Source organism: Schistocerca gregaria, chromosome 4 (genome assembly GCF_023897955.1).
Source record: "Schistocerca gregaria isolate iqSchGreg1 chromosome 4, iqSchGreg1.2, whole genome shotgun sequence".
In the NCBI taxonomy this organism is placed as follows: Eukaryota; Metazoa; Arthropoda; class Insecta; order Orthoptera; family Acrididae; genus Schistocerca; species Schistocerca gregaria.
In genome coordinates, this window is record NC_064923.1 from 761,828,489 (window position 1) to 761,849,875 (window position 21,387).

The 21,387-nt window shown below is 39.2% G+C and overlaps 1 protein-coding gene across 3 annotated transcripts in view; it reads right to left on the reverse strand.

Annotated features, from left to right (window-relative positions):
* LOC126365823 (protein O-mannosyl-transferase 2) overlaps positions 1–21,387 on the reverse strand; it is a 184,549-nt gene that overhangs the window by 63,366 nt on the left and 99,796 nt on the right. For all 3 annotated transcript variants that reach the window (XM_050008443.1, XM_050008440.1, XM_050008444.1), the window contains exons 5-6: positions 17,946–18,054; positions 16,223–16,331 (exon numbers count right to left, since the gene is read on the reverse strand). In XM_050008443.1, coding sequence (XP_049864400.1) covers positions 16,223–16,331; positions 17,946–18,054 — 218 coding nt within the window. The remainder of the gene's footprint in view (positions 1–16,222; positions 16,332–17,945; positions 18,055–21,387) is intronic.

Here is a 21,387-nt window from a genome sequence, read left to right on the forward strand (position 1 = left end):
AAACAGTAGTTTTTGTCAAATACACTCATTTACAGGTAACAAAAATTGGACAGAACCACCAAAAAATAAATTTTTAAATTAGTAATAGAGATTTTGTCATGTACTTTCCATGGCTACTGTATGAAATAAACCAATAAACCACAATGTTTCATCACAATATTTTTGTCCCAAGTGCTTAAGTGCTTAAGAGCTGTAACTTCATTTTTAAGATCTACATTGACATTTTTTATGGTAACTCATGGTTTGGTTTATTACACTTTTTAAATCACAGAATATATCTCATTTGAACTGGTAAACACATTCAAACTCACACTTTTTTGTTGTAATAAATATATCAGATACTTTAATGGTATATGACTGTTAACATGTTCCCAATTAAATAAGTTATTTTTAATTTTTCTTTCCAGTCATAAGCCTTTCTTGACTGGTTGTGACTTCCACCTCTTGACTTCTTGTGCTACACCACATCTGAAAGCAATGCTACAAGACATAAGAAGCAGAATAACCTAAATTCAGGAGCATCAAGTACAAAACAATGTTGACATACAAAAATACCTCCCCTCTTAACAAAAAATCCTTCTCAAAGATATCCCTATGGGACATAGGTACATACAACTCAGAAGTATGTATGTTACGGAAAAGAAGGAAGACTGGAATTTAACATCCTGTCAGTGTCACACTCCTTGTCAACAGAGCACAAGCGTATATTGGGAAAAGATGAAGGAAGACTGGAATTTAACATCCTGTCAGTGTCACACTCCTTGTCAACAGAGCACAAGTGTATATTGGGAAAAGATGGAGAAGGAAATATACCAAGTCCATTTCAAAAGAATCACACTGGCATTACAAAAGGAATTAAAAAATTATGTGCAAGGTAAAGGAAATTATGTGAAATGGTTAAGAGAAACATCAAAGTAGGTCTATTTCATATTACAAGAAAAACTGTGCTGTCTGGAAATTTATTAAAAATCAGAAACCTCTGTGTAATGCCCAAAATCAAAAATTAAATCTGTGTGGGTAATAATTAAAAGGGAAACCAGACTATCAGTTCAGGAATGTGAGCACTTTGTTATTGTACAAAACAATCAGGTAACTAATGTTCCTAAAACACACTTCAAGGGATAATGCAATGGAATACATGCAAGAAATTATATCAATGCCACATACATACCCCTCCAAATCACAGTTACTCCATGTTGTATCAAAGAAATTATGAGTGTAATTAACTCCCTCAAAAGCAAAAACTCTCATGGTGATAATATCTCAAGTAAAATACTAAAATCCTATTCTTATGCACCATATTCAGAAATTCTGAAGTATGCTATTGTGGGACTCCTTTACAAGAAAGGCAATATTACAGATATTAACATTTATTGACCAGTCTCACTGCTTGCCTCCTTCTCGGAGGTACTGAAAAAAAGACGTGTAAACAAGAAGCACAACATACCTATCTCAAACAGTGTCACACTCCACAGCAATTTCAAAAGGGTCTCTCCCCAGAACATGCCATTTTTCAATTCGTAAGTAATATTACACGAATTTTAAAGGCCAAAATACTGCAAACTGGTATTTTTCTGTGAGTTGTCAAAACCATTATAGTGTGCACAACACACTTCTACATGAGCTTGTGAAAAAGTGTATTCAGGAACAGAGAAATTACAGCAAGGACTGATATTGGGTCCATTTCTGTTCTTAAATACAAATCACCTGTCATTAATATCCAAGAAGCAGAAGTGGTGCAAGAAGCAGAAATGATTCTCTTTGCTAATGATGGAAGTATTATAATAAACCCTAATGGAAAAGTTTCAATACTTCAAATACAATTCATGCAACTCTGAACTGCACACAGCCTGATCACACCATTACAAATAGCACATAATTAAATATTAATAAATGAAATAAGAGTATGCTAAGTTATTATTAAGTGTTTGTACAGACAATATTCTGAACTGTAATTCACTTCATTAAGCACCTAAGCTCCACAACTTTTCTGTTACAGATTGCAACAGTTTCTGGAGATGCAAATGCCAAACAGCTGACTCTCTTTTCCTATTTCTTTTCAATATTGTTTTATGGCATCACATTCTAGGAGATCTCATCACTGAGGAAGAAAGTGTTTGTTGCACAGAAGCTTGTAGTAAGGTTAACATGTGATGTCCACACTAGAACCATTTGTAGATAATCTCTTTAAATATTTGGGAACACAAGGTGCTACTGAAAAGTTCCCAAAACGTATCAATAAATAAAATTACACTTTACCTGGATTTTATTCACCACCATCACCTTCAAAGCAGTCTCCTTGGGGGTGTACACACTGCTCCCACTGGTTTTTCCATGAACTGATAGCTCCTTGGAGTGCATTATTTGTGGGTTAGTTTAGTACCACCTGTGATTCTGCATTACTCTCCACAGCAGTCTCCTTGGGGGTGTACACACTGCTCGAACTGGTTTTTCCATGAACTGATAGCTCCTTGGAGTGCATTATTTGTGGGTTAGTTTAGTACCACCTGTGATTCTGCATTACTCTCCACAGCTGCATGAAATCTTTTGTTTTCTAACTTGAGTTTCTTTATGAGGAATAAAAATAAGTCACTTGGTGTCAGGTCAGGTGGTAAGTGAGGAAGAACTGATCAGCGCAGTGTGTGAGCTCACACTGTCATGATGGAAGAACCAGTCACTGCTGCACCACTTTTCCGGACTTTTCGTCTTACTTTCCTCCTCAAAAGCCTCAGGAAATCACAGTAGAACACTGCATTGATGGACTACTGAAGAGGGATGAAATCCGCGTCGACAATTTTTTCCTCACTGAAGGAAGAGATGAACATGGATTTCAAAATCTCCTTCACTTGTTGGACTTTCTTGGGATGGGATGAAATTGGACTCTTCCATTGTGATGATTGCTGCTTGGTTTTGGAATTATATCCATCCTATGTGCAGTTCATAGGACAAAAACCTCTGACATGTCCCACAAGACAGTTCCATGATGTTGCATATGTCCTGGATGGTCTGCCTGTGATGTTCCAGCACTCTATTACAAACAGCAGCTACATCTTATGACAATTGACAGCCATCAAACATGAGAATCATTGTCAAACAATGTTCTGCCATCTTGAAATTGTTTATCAGCCATAAGTTTGACTGTGACCTCAGGTGTCTTCCCCAAATGCTTGTTTCAAAATTTCTTCAAAAGTATGTGTTGGTCTGCATCTGCATCATGTTACGTGTTGCTGCATTTCTCTGAGTATGAAACAAAAGTTTATGCACACATGTTGCTCCCAGATGCCCATCATTATCAGTTTCGCAAGACACACAATACTCGACAATGGGAAATGCACTTTAAAACCAAACATGACCACTTAATGCAAAGTTGCTTGAGACACTGACATACAAAGGTTGAATGAGATACCACTAGGCAGCATTTTGTTGCACTAGCTAGACTTCATGAACAACACATACATCAGAAGGACTTTTCCATAGCATCTCATATCAGAAAGAACCTCATAATATATTTACTGCTTATTGAAGTTTCTTGTTAACAACCAGCTGGGAAACATCTGTAACATTCATAAATATAATAATAGAAGGAGAAATGACTTATGCTATCCACCCTTCGTATGGAACAGACAGGAGTGCAGTATTCAGCTATAAAATTTTTGAGCACTTACCTAGTGATGTAAAGAACAGAATAGGTTATAAAATTAATTCTAAACATGTCTGGCTATTGCTTAGAAATTGTGGCATATGAAGAAAACGAGCTTGTCAAGTACTTTTTCAGTGCCTAAAGCCAAACAGATCTTTATTAACAGCCTCTGCAATTTTCCTTCCCTTTCTTCTGTATCTCATTTCAGAGGTCAGACTAATCATCCACTACACCTCACATACATCTGTTTATGTCATATCCTTTATGTTGCTGGGCCCTGTGGGACCATGTAATCATGTGGGTTCATTTCTTTATTTTTGATTGTATTGTTAGTTAGCTCTGAAGGAGGACATTGTCTGAAAGCTCAGCAATATCTTCAGTCTTATTTATGCTACTATGAACTGCTCAATGCCTCAACAAGATGGCGAATGGTTACTGTTACTCCTTTCATTTTTCGACTAACTCCTACTTTATATGTCTTTCTCTTCACACTTTGCATTTTCTCCACCACATGAAATTTTGTACATTGTATACTATAAACCCTAGAATTTTACTTTATTTACCGTCCTACACATAACAGTAAACACAGAAATATTCTCTCAGAGATCCATTCGGGATTCTTCTTTATCTGCAGAGAATTTGCACATGAAGCAATGATTACTCTAAGATTAATTTTAAAACTTGATGTCCAGTGGAAATGCTTACATGTTTCCAATCTTCAGATAGCGTCTGCAGGCCCATAAAAATAAATATACCAGATAAAGCAAAGTAGTGCAGTGATTAAGACACTGGGCTTGCATTCAGGAAGGATGAGGTTTAAATCCCCACTATGTTATTCAGATTTAGGATTTCCATGGTTTACCTAAACTGAATAAATTAATTTGAAAGGGCTTCATCTGATTTTCTTTACCATCTCTGTCATGTCTCAGCACGTGCTACAACTCTGATAACCTTGTCATGAAAAGATATTTCCCCCCTTTCTAAGTATTAGATGAATCTGGGATGAATCAGTAGTCTTGAAACCAGTTATAAAAAGTTTCAACTAAAATATCAACAATATTAGAAAAGGACAGATTGTTACTCACCATAAAGATGACAAGCTGAGTCGTAGACAGGCGCAATGAAAAGAATGTTACATATTGACTTTCAGCTAAAGCCTTCTTCAGAAAAGGGAAGCACACACACATTCATACAAGCAAGCATGCTTCACTCACACATGACCGCTACATCTGGCCACTCCATCCAGACTGGAAAAGAAATGCGCTGTACAGGAGCAACAATCCGGAGTGGGGTGGGGTAGGAGGGGAAGGGATAGAAGGATACGGGTTGGGGAAGAGCAATCGGCACTGCTTGGGAGAGTGTGCAGTGACTAAATGGTTGCAGAAAGGGCTGACAGGAGCAGTGCTGGGTTGTGGGGGAGGAAAAGTGGATGTGTCAGCAGAGAGCAGTGTACAATGAGGGTGACGGGAGGTGAATTGTGAGGAGGTGACAGGACAGAGGAGGCAGAAACAGTTGAGTGGAGGATGTGGGGACTCCAGGTTGTCGTAGGTTAAGGCTAGGGTGATTTCGGAAGTGGAGAATGTGTTGCAAGGATAACTCCTATCTGCACAGTTAGAAAAGATGGCAGCGGAGGGGCAAATCCAGATGGCCTGGGTTGTGAAGTAGCCACTGAAATCAAGTATACAGCAGTGTGTTGTACCACAGGGTGATTCACTTTGGTCTTGTCAACAGTTTGGGGGGTGGCCATTCATCCTTGTGGACAGCTGGCTGGTAGTCATATCAGTCTGAACAATCTCAACAATGATTGCAACTGGTGTATAACATGGGTGCATTCACAGGTGGCCTGGCCTGTGATAAGGTAAGAAAAGCCTGTGACAGGGTTGGAAGAGGAAGTGCTGGGTGGGTGGACTGGGCAGCTTTTCCACTTGGGTCTTCCATAGGGTTGTGATCCCAATGACAAAGCGTTTGGATAGGAAGCAGCATAGCAATGGACTATGATGTTGCGGAGGTTGGCTGGGGGTGACAGGAGGAGTGAGGGGGATTTTTGGTACAATATAAATAATTTCAGAGCATGAAGATAGATAATCAAAGCCCTGAAATTAAGGACATCCTATCCAAAATCCTTCCCACTACTCCTAAAGTGGTGTTCCATCACCCACCCAACTTCCACAACATCCTAGTCTGTACCTATGCCACTCCCAATCCCAACCCCTTGCCACAGGTCATATCTCTATGGAAGACCCGTGTACAAGACCTGCTCAATCCACCCACACAGTACTTCTTATTACAGTTCTGTCAAGGGTTTATCCTATCCCATTAGAGGCCAGGTCCCTCTGAAAGCAGCCTTGTTACACAGCAACTCTTCTGCAATTATTGTTCAGCTTTTTCTATTCGCATGACTACCAACCAGTTGTTCACGAGGATCAGTGGTCACCAACAAACTGCAGCCATAAGTGAAGTGAACCACCCTGTGGCACATTCAGCTGTACATAACATACTTGATTTCAATGGCTGTTTTATAACCTGGACGATCTGGATCCTCCCCTACACCACCAGCTTTCCTCAACTCTGCTCACAAAATCATCCTAGCCTCAAACTACAGTAATCAACAGTCCTGACACCCTCCACACAACTACTTCTGTCTTCTCTGTCCTGTCATCTCCTCGCAATTGGCCTCCTTGCATCCTCATTGTGGGCTGCTATCTGCCGGCACATCCGCCAGTATTTTCTCCTTCTCTGCTCCTCTCCTTTCCGCTCCCAGTTTCATATCCCCCTCTTCCTCCCCCAAAGCCTCTCGAAGCTGGACCTGTCAGTCCTGTCCTGCCACATCTAGTCCCTGCATACTACACAGGCAATAGAGAATAGAAAGAATCTCAAAAAGCACAATGTTAAGTATGTTTTTCGGCCACCAGCAAAACTGAGGAATTTATTGTGCTCTGTCAAAGACAACCTTGGCCTCAGAAAATGTGGCGTGTACAAAATCCCATGCCAATGTGGAAAATCTTATATTGGACAGACATGCCGAACCGTGCAAGAATGTTGCGTCGAACATCTTCGTCATACACGCCTGGGGCAACCTGATAAATCAGCGGTAGCGGAACATTGCCTGGACACAGGACATCGTATGCTTTACGAACAGACGGAAATTTTATCCCCAGCCTCATCTTTCTGGGACTGTATTATTAAGGAGGCCATACATATTCGCACGGCGGACAATCTTATCAACAGGGATGCAGGTTTTCAACCGAGCACCGCGTGGAATCCAGTACTTACTGCCATTAAATCAAAAACAGGGAAAACAAGATCTTCCGTTTCCTCAAGTGACGCAAGGCGTAGCTGAGATTTAGTTCAGACTTTAACCGCAGGAGCGTCTGGCAGCACAGTTATTGCCAATTGCGCACGTGTGGATGGCCTTTCTGCAGCTCCCAGTAGGGGGCACCATGAGTGCCGCTTCCTCCAACTATGAGCGTCTTCACGCGCACGCGTATTGACTGCTCCCGTCATGATAAATTCCAACACTGCCGCGCGATTATCATCAGTCGCGCCGTGCAGCAGTGACAGCAGCAGCTACCACCACCTGATGATGTCGAGCAGTTGCATCAAAGAAATATTGTGCGATTTACACAATATGATCCAGCAGCAAACCCGAGAAGCGTATTTGCAAATATGAGGAGTCTTCCATTGAAAGAATCCACCAGTTTGGACAGTCATGATGAGATTATCCAGGCAAAGACATCATTTGGATACGGTGGGATGTCACATAGACGACAAAGGCGAGTCGGAGTGCCTCGTTATGCACTGAACGAACAAACAAACATGCAACATATTCCACATAAGAAGGTGCTAAAATTTAACAAACCAGGAAGATTTTCATATTTTGCAACAGTAAATCTAAATTCTTTAAGGAAAGTTGGTAAACTGAAACATTTAACAGATGTCTTAGCTCAACCGAACATAGTTATCACAGCCGTTCAAGAGTTACGCAATACTGACCAGGAACCGATTGAATCAGGAGGATATCGACTTTATAAGGGACCACCAGGAGAAAGGGTAAAAGAAAATTTTCCGCAATTTGGTGTGGGTTTGTTGGTACACAATAGAATATTGGATTCCACTGAGGAATTTTCATTGAATTCCTCAAGAACAGCAATGTTAACAATTAAGGTGGAAAACAAAAGATACACACCGATAAATATTCATGCTCCTACTAATGTTAAAAATAGAAATGACAAGGATGGAACAGAAAAATTGTGGGATGAACTTGATCAACTAGTAAGGACCATACCTGATGCTAACATTAAAATTTTGCTTGGAGACTGTAATGTGAAGAGAGGACGAGAGAAGAAATTTTGAGGTGTGGTGGGGCGATGGTCAGCACATAAACTCACAAATAAGAATGGAGAGTGGTTAATTGAATTTTGTACTACAAATGGATTGTTTTTGAAGACAACGAGGTTTAAGAGAAGACCACATAAGTTAATGATATGGAAATGCCCTAACGTCAAGCTAGGAGAGTTCCAGATAGATCATGTAGCCATGGATCAGAAGTTCCATAGGGAAATCTATAATGTTAAAGTGCTGCATGGCATCAATGTTGACTCAGACCACTACATTTCAAAAATTAAAATCAAACTGACACCTAAAAGAAAAAGAAAACCTCAAAAGTTAGATACAAAGAGAACATATGACCATAGTCATATTATTAATAATCAGATATTTTATGAGAGATCAAGAATACCTTTAAGTGACAATCTAAAAGCCACTGTCAATCGATTAAAAGCCTTGGCTGAAGAAGTAGCTCCCGTTCGGAAATGCAAGAAACATTTTTGGTGGAATGAGGAATGCCATGTAGCGATTCAACATAGACATAAGGCCTTGTTAAAGGACAAACAAATGAGAAATGAAAGCTCCAGAGAGGAATTAATAAATGTTAGACGATCAACTGCCAAAGAAATTAGAAGGGTCAAAAGGCAATTTCATAAGGACTTGCTAAAATCTATCAAGGATGCTTTCAATCGCCACAAGACAAGATTACTATCAGACACTCAAACAGTACCTGTCGAAACACACTCCACTTATTCTTATGATGAAGGATACAAATGGAAAGGTAGCAAATAACAATTATGGCAATTAAATTATATTGACTAAATATTTCAAACAGTTATTAAATAGTGCGGAACCTGAACATCATTTGGAATTTGACCCCTATTCAAGAAACAAAATGCATTTAGAAAGAGTTTATCACCATATCCAGATAAAGTACAAGCAGCGATTAACTCACTTCGGAATTATAAAGCAGCAGGTGAGAACCAACTAGTGGTAGAACTTTGGAAATATGCAAAGTACAAACTATTCTAAACTTACACAAACATCTTACTTACATTTGGAATACTGAGAAGTTACCAGAGGATTGGAATGTTGCAATTATCCATCCACTACACAAAAAAGGAGGTAGTTGTTGTTGTTGTAGTCTTCAGTCCTGAGACTGGTTTGATGCAGCTCTCCATGCTACTCTATCCTGTGCAAGCTTCTTCATCCCCCAGTACCTACTGCAACCTACATCCTTCTGAATCTGCTTAGTGTATTCATCTCTTGGTCTCCCTCTACGATTTTTACCCTCCACACTGCCCTCCAATGCAAAATTTGTGATCCCTTGGTGCTTCAGAACATGTCCTACCAACCGATCCCTTCTTTTGGTCAAGTTGTGCCACAAACTTCTTTTCTCCCCAGTCCTATTCAATACTTCCTCATTAGTTATGTGTTCCACCCATCTAATCTTCAGTATTCTTCTGTAGCACCACATTTCGAAAGCTTGTATTCTCTTCTTGTCCAAGCTATTTATCATCCATGTTTCACTTCCATACATGGCTACACTCCATACAAATACTTTCAGAAACGACTTCCTGACACTTAAAGCTATGCTCGATGTTAACAAATTTCTCTTCTTCAGAAACACTTTCCTTGCCATTGCCAGTTTTACAAGGTAGATCAGATTCAAATAATTGTAGGGGTATATCCCTGCTGGATATTACTTGTAAAATTTTTTCCAAGTTTCTGTATTTCATGGAGAAATTTTATAAGCGGGCTATGCTCCAGACTGAACGCTGAAAGGCATAATCAGTCTTAAATGATGATGATGATGATGATCTGTATTTCAGAATTCATGAACAGGTTGTTGGTGAACTAGGTGACTATCAAGGAGGCTTTCATCCAGTACGAAGCTGTCCTGATGAAGTTATTAGTCTCAAATGGATAATGAAACATCAAAGGGTCAGGAACAAGAAGCTAGTGATCACCTTTGTCAATTTTTAAACAGCCTATGATAGTATCCATCATGAATCTCTACTGTCAATTCTTAAAGAATGTGGTTTACATCAGAAACTTATCAACCTTGCTGCAGTCACCCTTCGAAATACCAAAGCTAGAGTAAGGTTCAGAAATGAATTCTCTGAACCTTTTGAGATTCATACTGGCCTTCAACAAGGCAACGGATTGTCTCCATTATTGTTCAATTGTGTGCTGGAGAAAATCATGTGTGAATGGAACAAGATGTGCCCACCATCTGTTAAGATTGGAAGAAAGATTTGTCTTAACTGCCTTGCATTTGCAGATGATTTGGTGCTGTTAGCAAACAATATTGATGAAGCAAAGGTTCATACAGAACAACTAGAACGATTAGTGGCAACGGTTGGATTGCAAATTCCGTATGAGGAAACAGAAATGATGCCCAGTTTCCCAGTTGACACATCCCTTATCATAGTCCATAATGATCAAAAAATTAAAGTGGTAAAAAAGTTTGAATATCTTGGTGAGATGTTGCAATGCTAATGAAAGAGCATCAATGATTTGATTAGATTAGATTAGATTAGTTTTCGTTCCATAGATCTGTGTTGAGAAGATCCTCATGGATGTGGAACATGTCACCTTTTTTTATTTTTTTAAGCTGAAATAACAGTACTAATAGTATAAATATATACAACACATCATTTGTTTCTATTAAAAAATTCGTCAATGGAGTAGAAGGAGTGGGCTACTAGTAAGTCTTTCAGGCTCCTTTTAAACTGATCTCTATTACTAAATTTTTTATGTTTGCTAGCAAATTATTGAAGATGAGTGTTCCTGAGTAGTGGGCCCCTTTTTGAACTAAAGTAAGTGCTTTTAAGTCCTTGTGCAGATCATTTTTGTTCCCAGTATTGTATGTATGAACTGAGCTGTTTGTTGGAAAAAGAGATATATTATTTAGGACAAATTTCATTAAGGAGTAAATATACTGAGAGGCAGTAGTTAGTATACCCAGTTCTTTGAAGAGGTTTCTACAAGACGTCCGTGAGTTTACTCCACAAATAATACGTATTACATGCTTTTGGACTCTGAAAACTTTTGTTTGACTTGAAGAGTTACCCCAAAATATTATACCATATGACATTATGGAATGAAAGTAGGCAAAGTATGCAAGCTTTTTCACTTTTATGTCGCCTATGTCTGCTAACACTCAAATTGCAAATACAGATTTGTTAAGGCGTTTCTGCAGTTGTGTGGTGTGCTCCTCCCAACTGAATTTATTATCAAGTTGTAATCCCAGGAATTTAAGACTGTCAACCTCTTCTATCTGCTCTTCTTCGTACTTTATGCATATGCTGGGTGGAAAGCTCTTACAGGTTCTGAATTGCATATAGTGAGTCTTTTCGAAGTTTAATGTCAGTGAGTTGGCTTTAAACCATTTATTAATATCCATGAAAATATCATTAGCAGATCTTTCTAGAACTACACTCGACATACTATTTATAGCAACACTTGTGTCATCTGCAAACAAAACGAACTCTGCTTCTGGCAGTAGAACATTAAAACTACAGCAAGCACAGAGAACCTCATGGCCAACCTACAAAAAATGATCTGTCTCAATAAATGCTAAATTTTAGCATTACTCCTCCATAGTTAAACTGGAAGCAACATATGCAGGTGAAACACAATACAAACTAAGTACTCAAGCAACAACTGAAAAATTGCAGAAAGTTGATAGAAGAATACTCCATACAGTAATCAGTAAAAAATATCAAGTTAATGGGCAGTGGAGACTTTCGCCCAATTCAATAGTGTATAAAGAAAGTGAATCCATTATTGACACAATGCAGAAAAGAAGGATTGCCGTTTTCAGCCACATATCTTGCCTACCAAATATTAGAATCCTGAAGCAACTTTTTGACTACTTCTGTAACAGTAAAACCAAAAACATCTGGTTTAACGAAGTGTAAAGTGATCTGGATGAATTGAACATCGCCACACACCAAATTCAACACAGAGAAGAGAAACTGCTTCTGAAGAACAAATACACACGGCTGACATTCAAACCATCAAAACGAAAGAAGTATGTCATATCTGCAGAAGAATGAGCTACCAGATCACAGTGAATGAAAAAATTTTGGGAAATGAAGAAATTGCTGACTGCTAAGACCTAAACTTAAACATTGTAGACTCTGTTGTATTATGTTTGATTTTAGTGCTCCAATGTGGGCATGAACTATGTAAGTAAATAAAAAAATAAAAAAAAATAGATTGTGATAATACTGGATGAGCATCTATATTTCGCAGAACAGACTGTTAACAGCAACCAATGTCTCTCTCCCTTCCTTATTAGAAATTCAAAAATTTAGAAAAATAAATCAAAAATTAGCCCTGTTATTAATACTCCAAAACTCTGCTGATATAGTGTCATTCATCATAATAATAATAGTGGAAGCTCCAGACAAATTAAGCTATCCATGAATACTCATGTGTAATGTGGCATGACATTTTGTTGTTTGAACACATTAGTCCTCTCCTCACACTTCAAAACACCTATTATTATTCCACATGTGCAATACACAATCTGACAAATTCAGCATCTTGATTGAAACTATGAATAAGTCTTAATCTGGTTCCATCCCCTCGTATATTTAGCCATCATCTGTGGAATAAACTACCCAGTAATCTGCATGTAATATAAAGACACACTGCATTCGAGATGAGACTAAAACTTTTACCGAGCTAGACTGGCGCAGTGGTTAGCACACGGGACTTGCATTTGAGAGGACGATGGTTCAATTCCACGTCCGGCCATCCTGATTTAGGTTTTCCATGATTTCTCTAAATCGCTTCAGGCAAGTGCCGGGATGGTTCCTTTGGAAGGGCATGGCCGACTTCCTTCCCTATCCTTCCCTAATCTGATGAAACTGATGATCTCACTGTTTTGTCTCTTTCCCCAAATCAACCCAACTGAAACTTTTCCTGATATCAATAGTGTAGCTTATCCAAGGGTGAAATAATATATTTGCCCCATTGCCAACAATTTTCTAGGTTGCTTTATTCTTGCTGTTTCTCTTCACTGCATTTTCTTTCATTATCTCTTTGGCTAATTTTTACATAAGTCTCCTCAGTACCAATTACCTTTCTCACTAGATAAAATTCTTTCAGTACGGCTGCTATGTGTTAGTGTATAATCAGTCCTGTTGTAGAGGAATCAAACAACAGAAAGTTGTAGATGGAATATGAACAATATTAGGAAAAGGATAGGCTGCTACTCACTGTAAAGATAACACGTTAGATTGCAGACAGGGACAATGAAAAGACTATTACATATTATTGCTTTCAGTCACAGCCTTCTTCAGGAAAGAAAACACACACACGCATTCACACAAGCAAGCACACTTCATGCACAAATGACCATTAGCTCTGGTACCTCCGACTGGAATGTTACTATAACACTGAATAAAAGCAACAATCTGAAGTGGGGTGGGGAAGGGAGAGGTACAGCAGGGTACGGGCAGGGGCAGAGACGAGCGCTGCCTGGTTCAGCATGCAGTGACTAGATAGCAGCATGAGAAGACTGCCAGGCACACTGTCAGGTGGCAGTGGGACAGTGGTGGAGGGGGAGGGGGGGGGAGGCAGTAGAAAAGGGAAGGAGCAGGGGAGAAGAAATAAGGGTGGATGCTTTGGCAGGGGGTAGCACACAATCAGGAAGATAAAATGTGAATAGGGAGGGCCCGAGGACAGTAGTTTACCTTAGATTGAGGCTGGGAAATTTTTGGGAGCAGAGAATATTTTGTAGGGATAACTCCCAGCTCCACAGTTCAGAAAAACTGGTGGTAGAAGGGAGGATTCAGACAGCCCAGGTTGTGAAGCAGCCACTGAAATCAAGCATGTTATGTACAGTCATTGTGTATCGCTATCTGTCAATGCACCGACCAGTGTTTTCCCCTTCCCTGCTCGTCTCCTTTTGTTTGGATTTAGAAAGCACTGCTTGTGCGATACTCAGCTTGCCCTTTTCTCACGTGACATTCTCAACCCATTGATGGAGGACAACAGGCAGATTCTATATTTCTAGGTTTCCAGAAAATATCTGATATAGTGCCCCACTGCAGACTGTTGACAAAGATCCAAGCATATGATTTAGATTTCCAGATATGAGAATGGCTCAAAAACTTTTTAAGTAATACAGGGTGTATCATAATTAATGGCATAAATGCATATAGTTGAAAGTACATGATACTAGACACAGAAAAGCCTCAGTAAACATAGGGTCGAAAATGCACACCTTAAGAGCTACGAGCAATTTTTCGCCTTCAATACTGGGAAACAAATCTCTTCTACTGCAAGTTCTTTGCTTTCCATATTTTGGGAACTGGTAGTATGGACCAAAAGAAGGAAAAAAATCCAGTAAACATGTGCTCTAAAATGCATTTCTTAAGAGCTATGAGCACTTGTTCATCTTTGCTACTTTGAAACACAGCTCTTCTAATGATCAAGTGCTCGTAACTTACAAGGTATGCGTTTTAGAGCACATGTTCACTGGACTGTTTTTTTCTTATTCTAGTGCATACTACAACTTTCCAAAACATAGGAAGCAAAGATCTTGCAGTAGAAGAGATTTTTTTCACAGTATAGAAGATGAAAAATTCCTCGTAGCTCATAAGCTATTCATTTTCGACCCTATGTTTACGGAGACATTTTTGCTTCTAGTATTGTGTGCTTTCAACTGTGTTCATTTATGCCATTAATTATGATACATCCTGTATAGACCAGTACATGGTCCTCCATAGCGAGTATTCATCAGAGGCAAGGGTATCATCAGGAGTGCTGCTTTTATTCTTTATACACATAAATGAGCTGACGGGCAGAGTGAGCAGCAATTTATGGCTGTTTGCTGATGACATTGTGGTGTACAGAAAGGTGTCATCATTGAGTGACTGTACAAATATACAAGATGACTTAGAAAAAAATTCTAGTTGATGTGATGACTGGCAGCTTGCCCTAAATGCAGAAAAATGTAAGTTAATGAGGACGAGTAGGAAAATGGGTCCCGTAACATCCAAACAGCAATAGTAGGATGCAGCTTGACACAGTCACTTCGATTAAATATCTAGATGTAATGTTGCAAAGCAATATGAAATGGAATGAGCAAATCAGGTTGGTTGTAGGGAAAGTGAATGTTCAGCTTCACTTTATTGGGAGAATTTGGGAAGTGTAGCTCATCCATAAAGGAGATGTCATGTAGAACACATTCTGGAATACTGTTTGAGTGTTTGTGATTTCCACCAGCTCAGATTAAAGGAAGACAATGAAGCAATTCAGTGGTGTGCTGGTAGATTTTTTACTGGAAGGTTCGATCAGCACACAAATATTATGGAGATGCTTTGTGAACTCAAATGGGAATCCCTGGAAGATGATGCTATTTTCGCAAGGGACTCTTGCGCAGATTTAGATAACTGGGATTTGAGGCCAACTGCAGAATGATCCTACTACACACATTTTGCATAAGGCCTAAGGAGATAAGACTAGAGAGATTAGGACTCATATGGAGACTTTTAGACGATCATTTTTCCCTCACTTTGTTTTTCAAGTGGAACAGGAAGGGAAGTAACTAGTAGTGGTATGAGTTTCCCTCTCCAACGCACCATACAGTGGCTTGCAGAACATGTATGTAGATGTAGATCATGAGTGATGAAAAGAGGATCTTTAAGGGTGCCTGATTGGGTAAGGGAGAATATGAAGGCTCATAGCTTACCAGGTAAAATTTTTCTAAGTACAGTTTTTTATTATTGTACCATCTTGTGGTCAAAGTAGCAGTTTTCTACGTCTACACATTTTGAAGCTTATTAAATACCTACATGTTTTGAAATTTACCAAATACTACAGATTTCTTTGCTTTCCCTGTCACATTCAAATGCTAAAAATATATAGTTGTAAACATAGTGAAATTATGGCACCTTGATTTCATATGGATGCAAAACAGAAGAAATTTTTGTTTTAAGTGGTATTTTTCAATCATTCGCACGGAAGCCGTCCAGTATTACAATTCAAGAGAGAGAGAGAGAAAGATGAAGAAGAATCAGTCTCTGTATGCCTCCACTGCAGTTTCTCAACTTTATGGTCTTTCGTTCTTTGCTTCTTTGGATCTTCAGGCAAATGCCTTTGGCTCCCATAACACTTTTTTTCTCAATAGTTTATCACCTTGCTGTCATATGAATAGCAATTTTTTTAAAGAGCGTGTTAGTCATCTACTCGCCTTACAATAATTACATCAACAATATAATACAGAAAACTTACCTGTCTCTGTATGAATGGAATTTGACCATTCCAAGAACAGACCCCATAACAAAATGTAGTAGAATTGGGTCTAATAATATGTACTGTGTAAGAGTGAGAATCCCAACATCTGTTGAAACAAAAAATACATGTAAGCATTATACGCACATACCCTATTTGCTACATGCAGTGCGCTAACTACAAGTCTACTGATATTTAACCACAATTTAGTATATACTGTAGTACTTTGGTAACATTTTGAACAGCTTACTGTCCATCTACACTGATGGGGAAAAAATTGCAACACCAAAAACTAGTTGTGGGATATAAACAAAAGTTCGTAGGCGTGTTTCTACATCTGCAAGATAATATCTATTCAATTTTCCTATCAGCTGCAGAAGAGTAGTGCTGGTAGCACCACTTTGAGGATGCACATAACATTACCTTTAAATACATGCTGTAACAGTCATGGGTGTTGGTTACCTTTATAACTGGACATGATGGGTTGATGTCAGTCATGAAGGCTTTTAAAGTGACAAGTATGCCATTATCAACACCTCACTGACTTTGAATGAGCTGATGAAATACGGCTACGAGAAGCTGGGTGCTCCTTCTGCGATACTGCAGAGAGACTTGACAATAATGCAGCCACTGGAAATGATTGCTGGCAGCAAAGGCAGAACGCTCACAAGAAGATTGGGCTCTGGATGACCATGTGGCACTACCATGAGGGATAACCATTGTGTTTGGTGTATGTCTCTGGTGCATTGTACTGCATCTGCAGCAGCAATTTGAGTAGCAGTTGGCACTCCAGTGACACGACAACAAACAGTTACAAACTGGCTACTTCTAGGGCAGCTCTGAGCCAGACAACCTGTAGTGTTCATTCCGCTGACCACCATTTACGACCCAATGGTGTAAAGTGAGAGATCATTGGATGGCAGGGTGGAGGTCTGTTGTGTTCCCTGATGAAAGCTGGTTCTGACTCAGTTCCAGTAATGGCTGTGTGCTGGTTAGGAGGAGGCCAGCTGAGGGCCAGCAACCAACCTGGCTGCATGCTTGACACACTGGACCTACACCAGGAGTTATGGCCTAGGATGCAATTTCGTATGGCAGCAGGTGCGCTCTCATGGTTATTCCACACACCTCAACAGCAAATTTGTATGTAAATCTGGTGATTTTAACTGTTTTGCGACATTCATGAACAGTATTCCATGGGGTGTTTTCCAACAGGATAATGGACACCCATATGCCAGTCTACATAGTGTTGACATGTTGCTTCGGCCTGTTCGAGCACCAGATCTGTCCCCAATCAACCAGATCTGACTCCAGTCAAGCATACGTGGGACATCTTCAGACGACAATTCCAGCATCATCCACAAACAGCATTAACCATCCCTGGATTGACCGACCAAGTGCGACAGGCATGGAATTCCATCCCATAAACTGACATCCAGCACCTGTACAACATGATGTGTTCTCATTTGAGAGCTTGCATTCAAAATTCTGGCAGTTACACCAGTTATCAGTGTACCAGAATTTCACATTTGCACTGGCTTATCTCACACATACATTATCCTGTGATCTTGCAACATTAATGGCTTAACTATGTTTTCTTGGCAATTGTATTTTCAAAATTTCATTAGTCTACATTAATTATTTTTTCTTGTTGTATATTTCTTCCATCAGCATATTGTCAAAAGTTATAGTTTGCTGCATTACATGAAAGTGTACTACTACTTACCATACAAAATAAAAGAGGCTGAAAAAGTTGCAGCCTTTAAGGAGTGTGTCAGTTCCCATACAATGATGAAGGCAAAGGGGACAATGCAGGCACCCAGGAACGTGCAAAACTGGAACACATGAAGATCTGTATTAATATATGAAAATTACAAAGTATCAATTTAGTAAATCAATTTATTCATGATCTTTGAAATTATTTGTGTGCATTTATCTGAATCTCCTACAAAAGAAAGTACCTTGGAAATGAAACTGAGATTGAAGACAAGCAGATCTTCTGCTGACTGTTTAGTAACACAAGAAATACACAGAAAAATTGTATTTAGCAAATAAAAAGAATAAAAATGTTTCTAACTTTAGTGACTACAACTCTATGAATATTGGATCATAGCTGCTCCACCATCAATTATTTAACCTGCTTTTATTATTGTTTTCCTAACCTCTCTCTCTTTTCATTATATAAGACAACCATGAAGTGACTGATACACTAAATAAATCAATAGAAAATCAAGGTTGGAATATAAAGTGTACATTAAGAAGGATCACTACTCACTAAGTAGGAAACATAATACACACACACACACACACACACACACACACACACACACACACACACACACAGTCTACATTACCTCCAAACACTGCAGCCTGATTATTGTTTTCAGTAACTTGCAGATGTGTGGTTAAGAGATAGAGAGATGGCAGGCACCTACACAGAGAGGCATGAGATACGGTAGTGGGATGCTAGAAGAAATGTTACAGAGAAGGAGTACAGAGAATTTTGAGCAGAAGGCTAAGCTAAAGATTGAAGCGAATGTTACACCTACACGATTACTCTGAAATTCACAATTAAGTGTCTGGCAGAGGGTTCACCAAACCATCTTTAAGCTACTTCTCTACCATTCCATGCTCAAAAAGCACACAGAAAAAATGAACACACAAACCCCTCCGTGCGAGCTCTCATTTCTCTTATTTTATTATGACGATCATTTCTCCCTGTGTTAGTGGGTGTCAACAAAATATTTTCAGACTATGTGGAGAAAGTTAGTGATTGAAATTTCACTTAACAGTCCTGCCAAAGTGAAAAAACATCTTTGTATTAATGACTGCCACCCCAATTCGTGTATCATCTCTGTGGCACTTTCTCCCCTATTTTGTGACAAGACAAACAAGCTGCTCTTCTTTCAACTTTTTCAATGTCCTGCATCAATCCTATCTGATGCGGCTCCTACACTGCACAGCAACACTCCAGAAGAGGGTACATAAGCATAGTGTAAGCTGTCTCTTTAGTGGACCTGTTACATTTTCCAAGTGTTCTGTCAATAAATCACAGCCTTTGGTTTGCTGTCCCCACATCATTATCTATATGATCATTCCAATTTAAGATATTTGTAATTGTAATCCCTAGGAATTTAACTGAGTTTAAAGGCTTTAGAATTGCGTGATTTGTCATGTAATGAAAGTAAGCAGATTCTTTTTAGGGCTCATGGGGATGGCTTCACACTTTTCATGACTTAGAGTCAACTGCCATGCAGGTATCTTGTCTACTTCATTTTGCAATTCATTTTGGTCATCTGATGACTTTACATGATGGTAAATGACATTATCATCTGAAAGCAAACTGAGAGGACTGCTCAGATTCTCCTAACTCTAGGTGACACATAGATCATGAACTACAGACCTACAATACTTCCTTGTGGAATGCCATATGTTACCTCAGTTTTACTTGATGACTTTCCATCAGTTATAATGGACTTTGACCTCTCTGACAGGAAATCATGAATCCAATCATACAACTGAGACATGCACTTTGATTAGCAGTTGCTCATGAGGAACAGTGCGGCGCATTTCGTCACAGGGTTATTTGGTAACCGTGATAGCGTTACGGAGATGTTTAGCAGACTCAAGTGGCAGACTCTGCTAGAGAGGCGTTCTGCATCGTAGTGTAGCTTGCTCGCCAGTTTTCGAGAGGGTGCGTATCTGGATGAGGTATCGAATATACTGCTTCCCCCTACTTATACCTCCCGAGGAGATCACGAATGTAAAATTAGAGAGATTCGAGCACGCACGGAGGCTTTCAGACGGTCGGTCTTCCCGCGAACCATACGCGACTGGAACAGAAAAGGGAGGTAATGACAGTGACACGTAAAGTGCCCTCCGCCACATACCATTGGGTGGCTTGCGGAGTATAAATGTAGATGTAGATGTAGATGTCAAAAACTGTCTGGAAATCTAAAAAATATGAGATCAATTTGGCATCCCCTGTCTATAGCACTCATTACATTCAGAGTAAAGAGCTAGTTGTGTTTCACAAAAATAATATTTTCTGAATCTGTGCACGCTGTTTGTCAATAAATCATTTCCTTTGAGATGATTCATAATATTTGAGCACAGTACATGTTCCAAAACCCTATTGCAAATTATTGGTGGGGTGTGTAATCAGCACATTACTCCTATTTGCTTATTGGGCACTGGTGTGACTTGTGCAACTTTCCAGTCTTTGGGTACAGATAATTCTAAGAGTGAGTGGTCGTATATGATTGCTAAGTACAGAGCTATTGTATCAGTATATTCTGAAAGGGACCTGACTGGTATACAGTCTGGACCAGAAACCTTGCCTTTGTTACAAATTTTAAGATACTTCGCTACACCGAGGATATCTACTTCAAAGTTACTCATGTTGGCAGTTGTTGTTAATTTGAATTCTGGTGTATTTACTTTGCTTTCTTACAATGGGTGAAGTGAGGTGGGCTGCAAAATTAACAGAGGTGTGTCATGCTGAAGCAAGAGCAGAAGTGTGGAACTGGGTAGCAAAAGAAGGGTATGTGCAAATACAGGAGGATCATAGGGATTACCAAAAACTGATAAAGAGTCTGTGCAGTCCAGTAAAGGATGCAAATGGAGGATCTAGCTCGCACATATTGTGAAACAGCTACTGAATTCAATCAAACTCTGTTGCAGAACATGCAATGCCACTTAAGGTTGTTGAACAAGAAGCTACTTCACAACCTCTAGCCATCTGAATCCTGGAGCAATGCTGTGTGCTATATCAGCTAATTTCTGAAAACCAACTTTTCTTATTCAAGAACATTCACTGAATTGTAGCATGTCATATGTTTTACTTCATGTAGTAGTCAAATGTTACAAATTTTGGCCTATAATTAATAGAACTGATCTTTTAGCTCTTTTCACAAACCAGGCTGTCTTGCTCTATTTTCCAGACTTTTGGGGCAGCTTTGTGTGCAACAGTCTGACAATGAGTGTTAAACTAAGAAAGGAGCTGATTATGCAGTGGAATATATGTCAATGTTATGCTCTCGCTTTATTTGTTTTTGCAGTTTCAGTTATTTTTCAGTACTAACTAGCTGAGATTGTGTGGAAAAGTCATGTTCTTCAATTAGTGAGTTACTATAGGGTCAAAGACCCTACAGATAAATACAGTCACA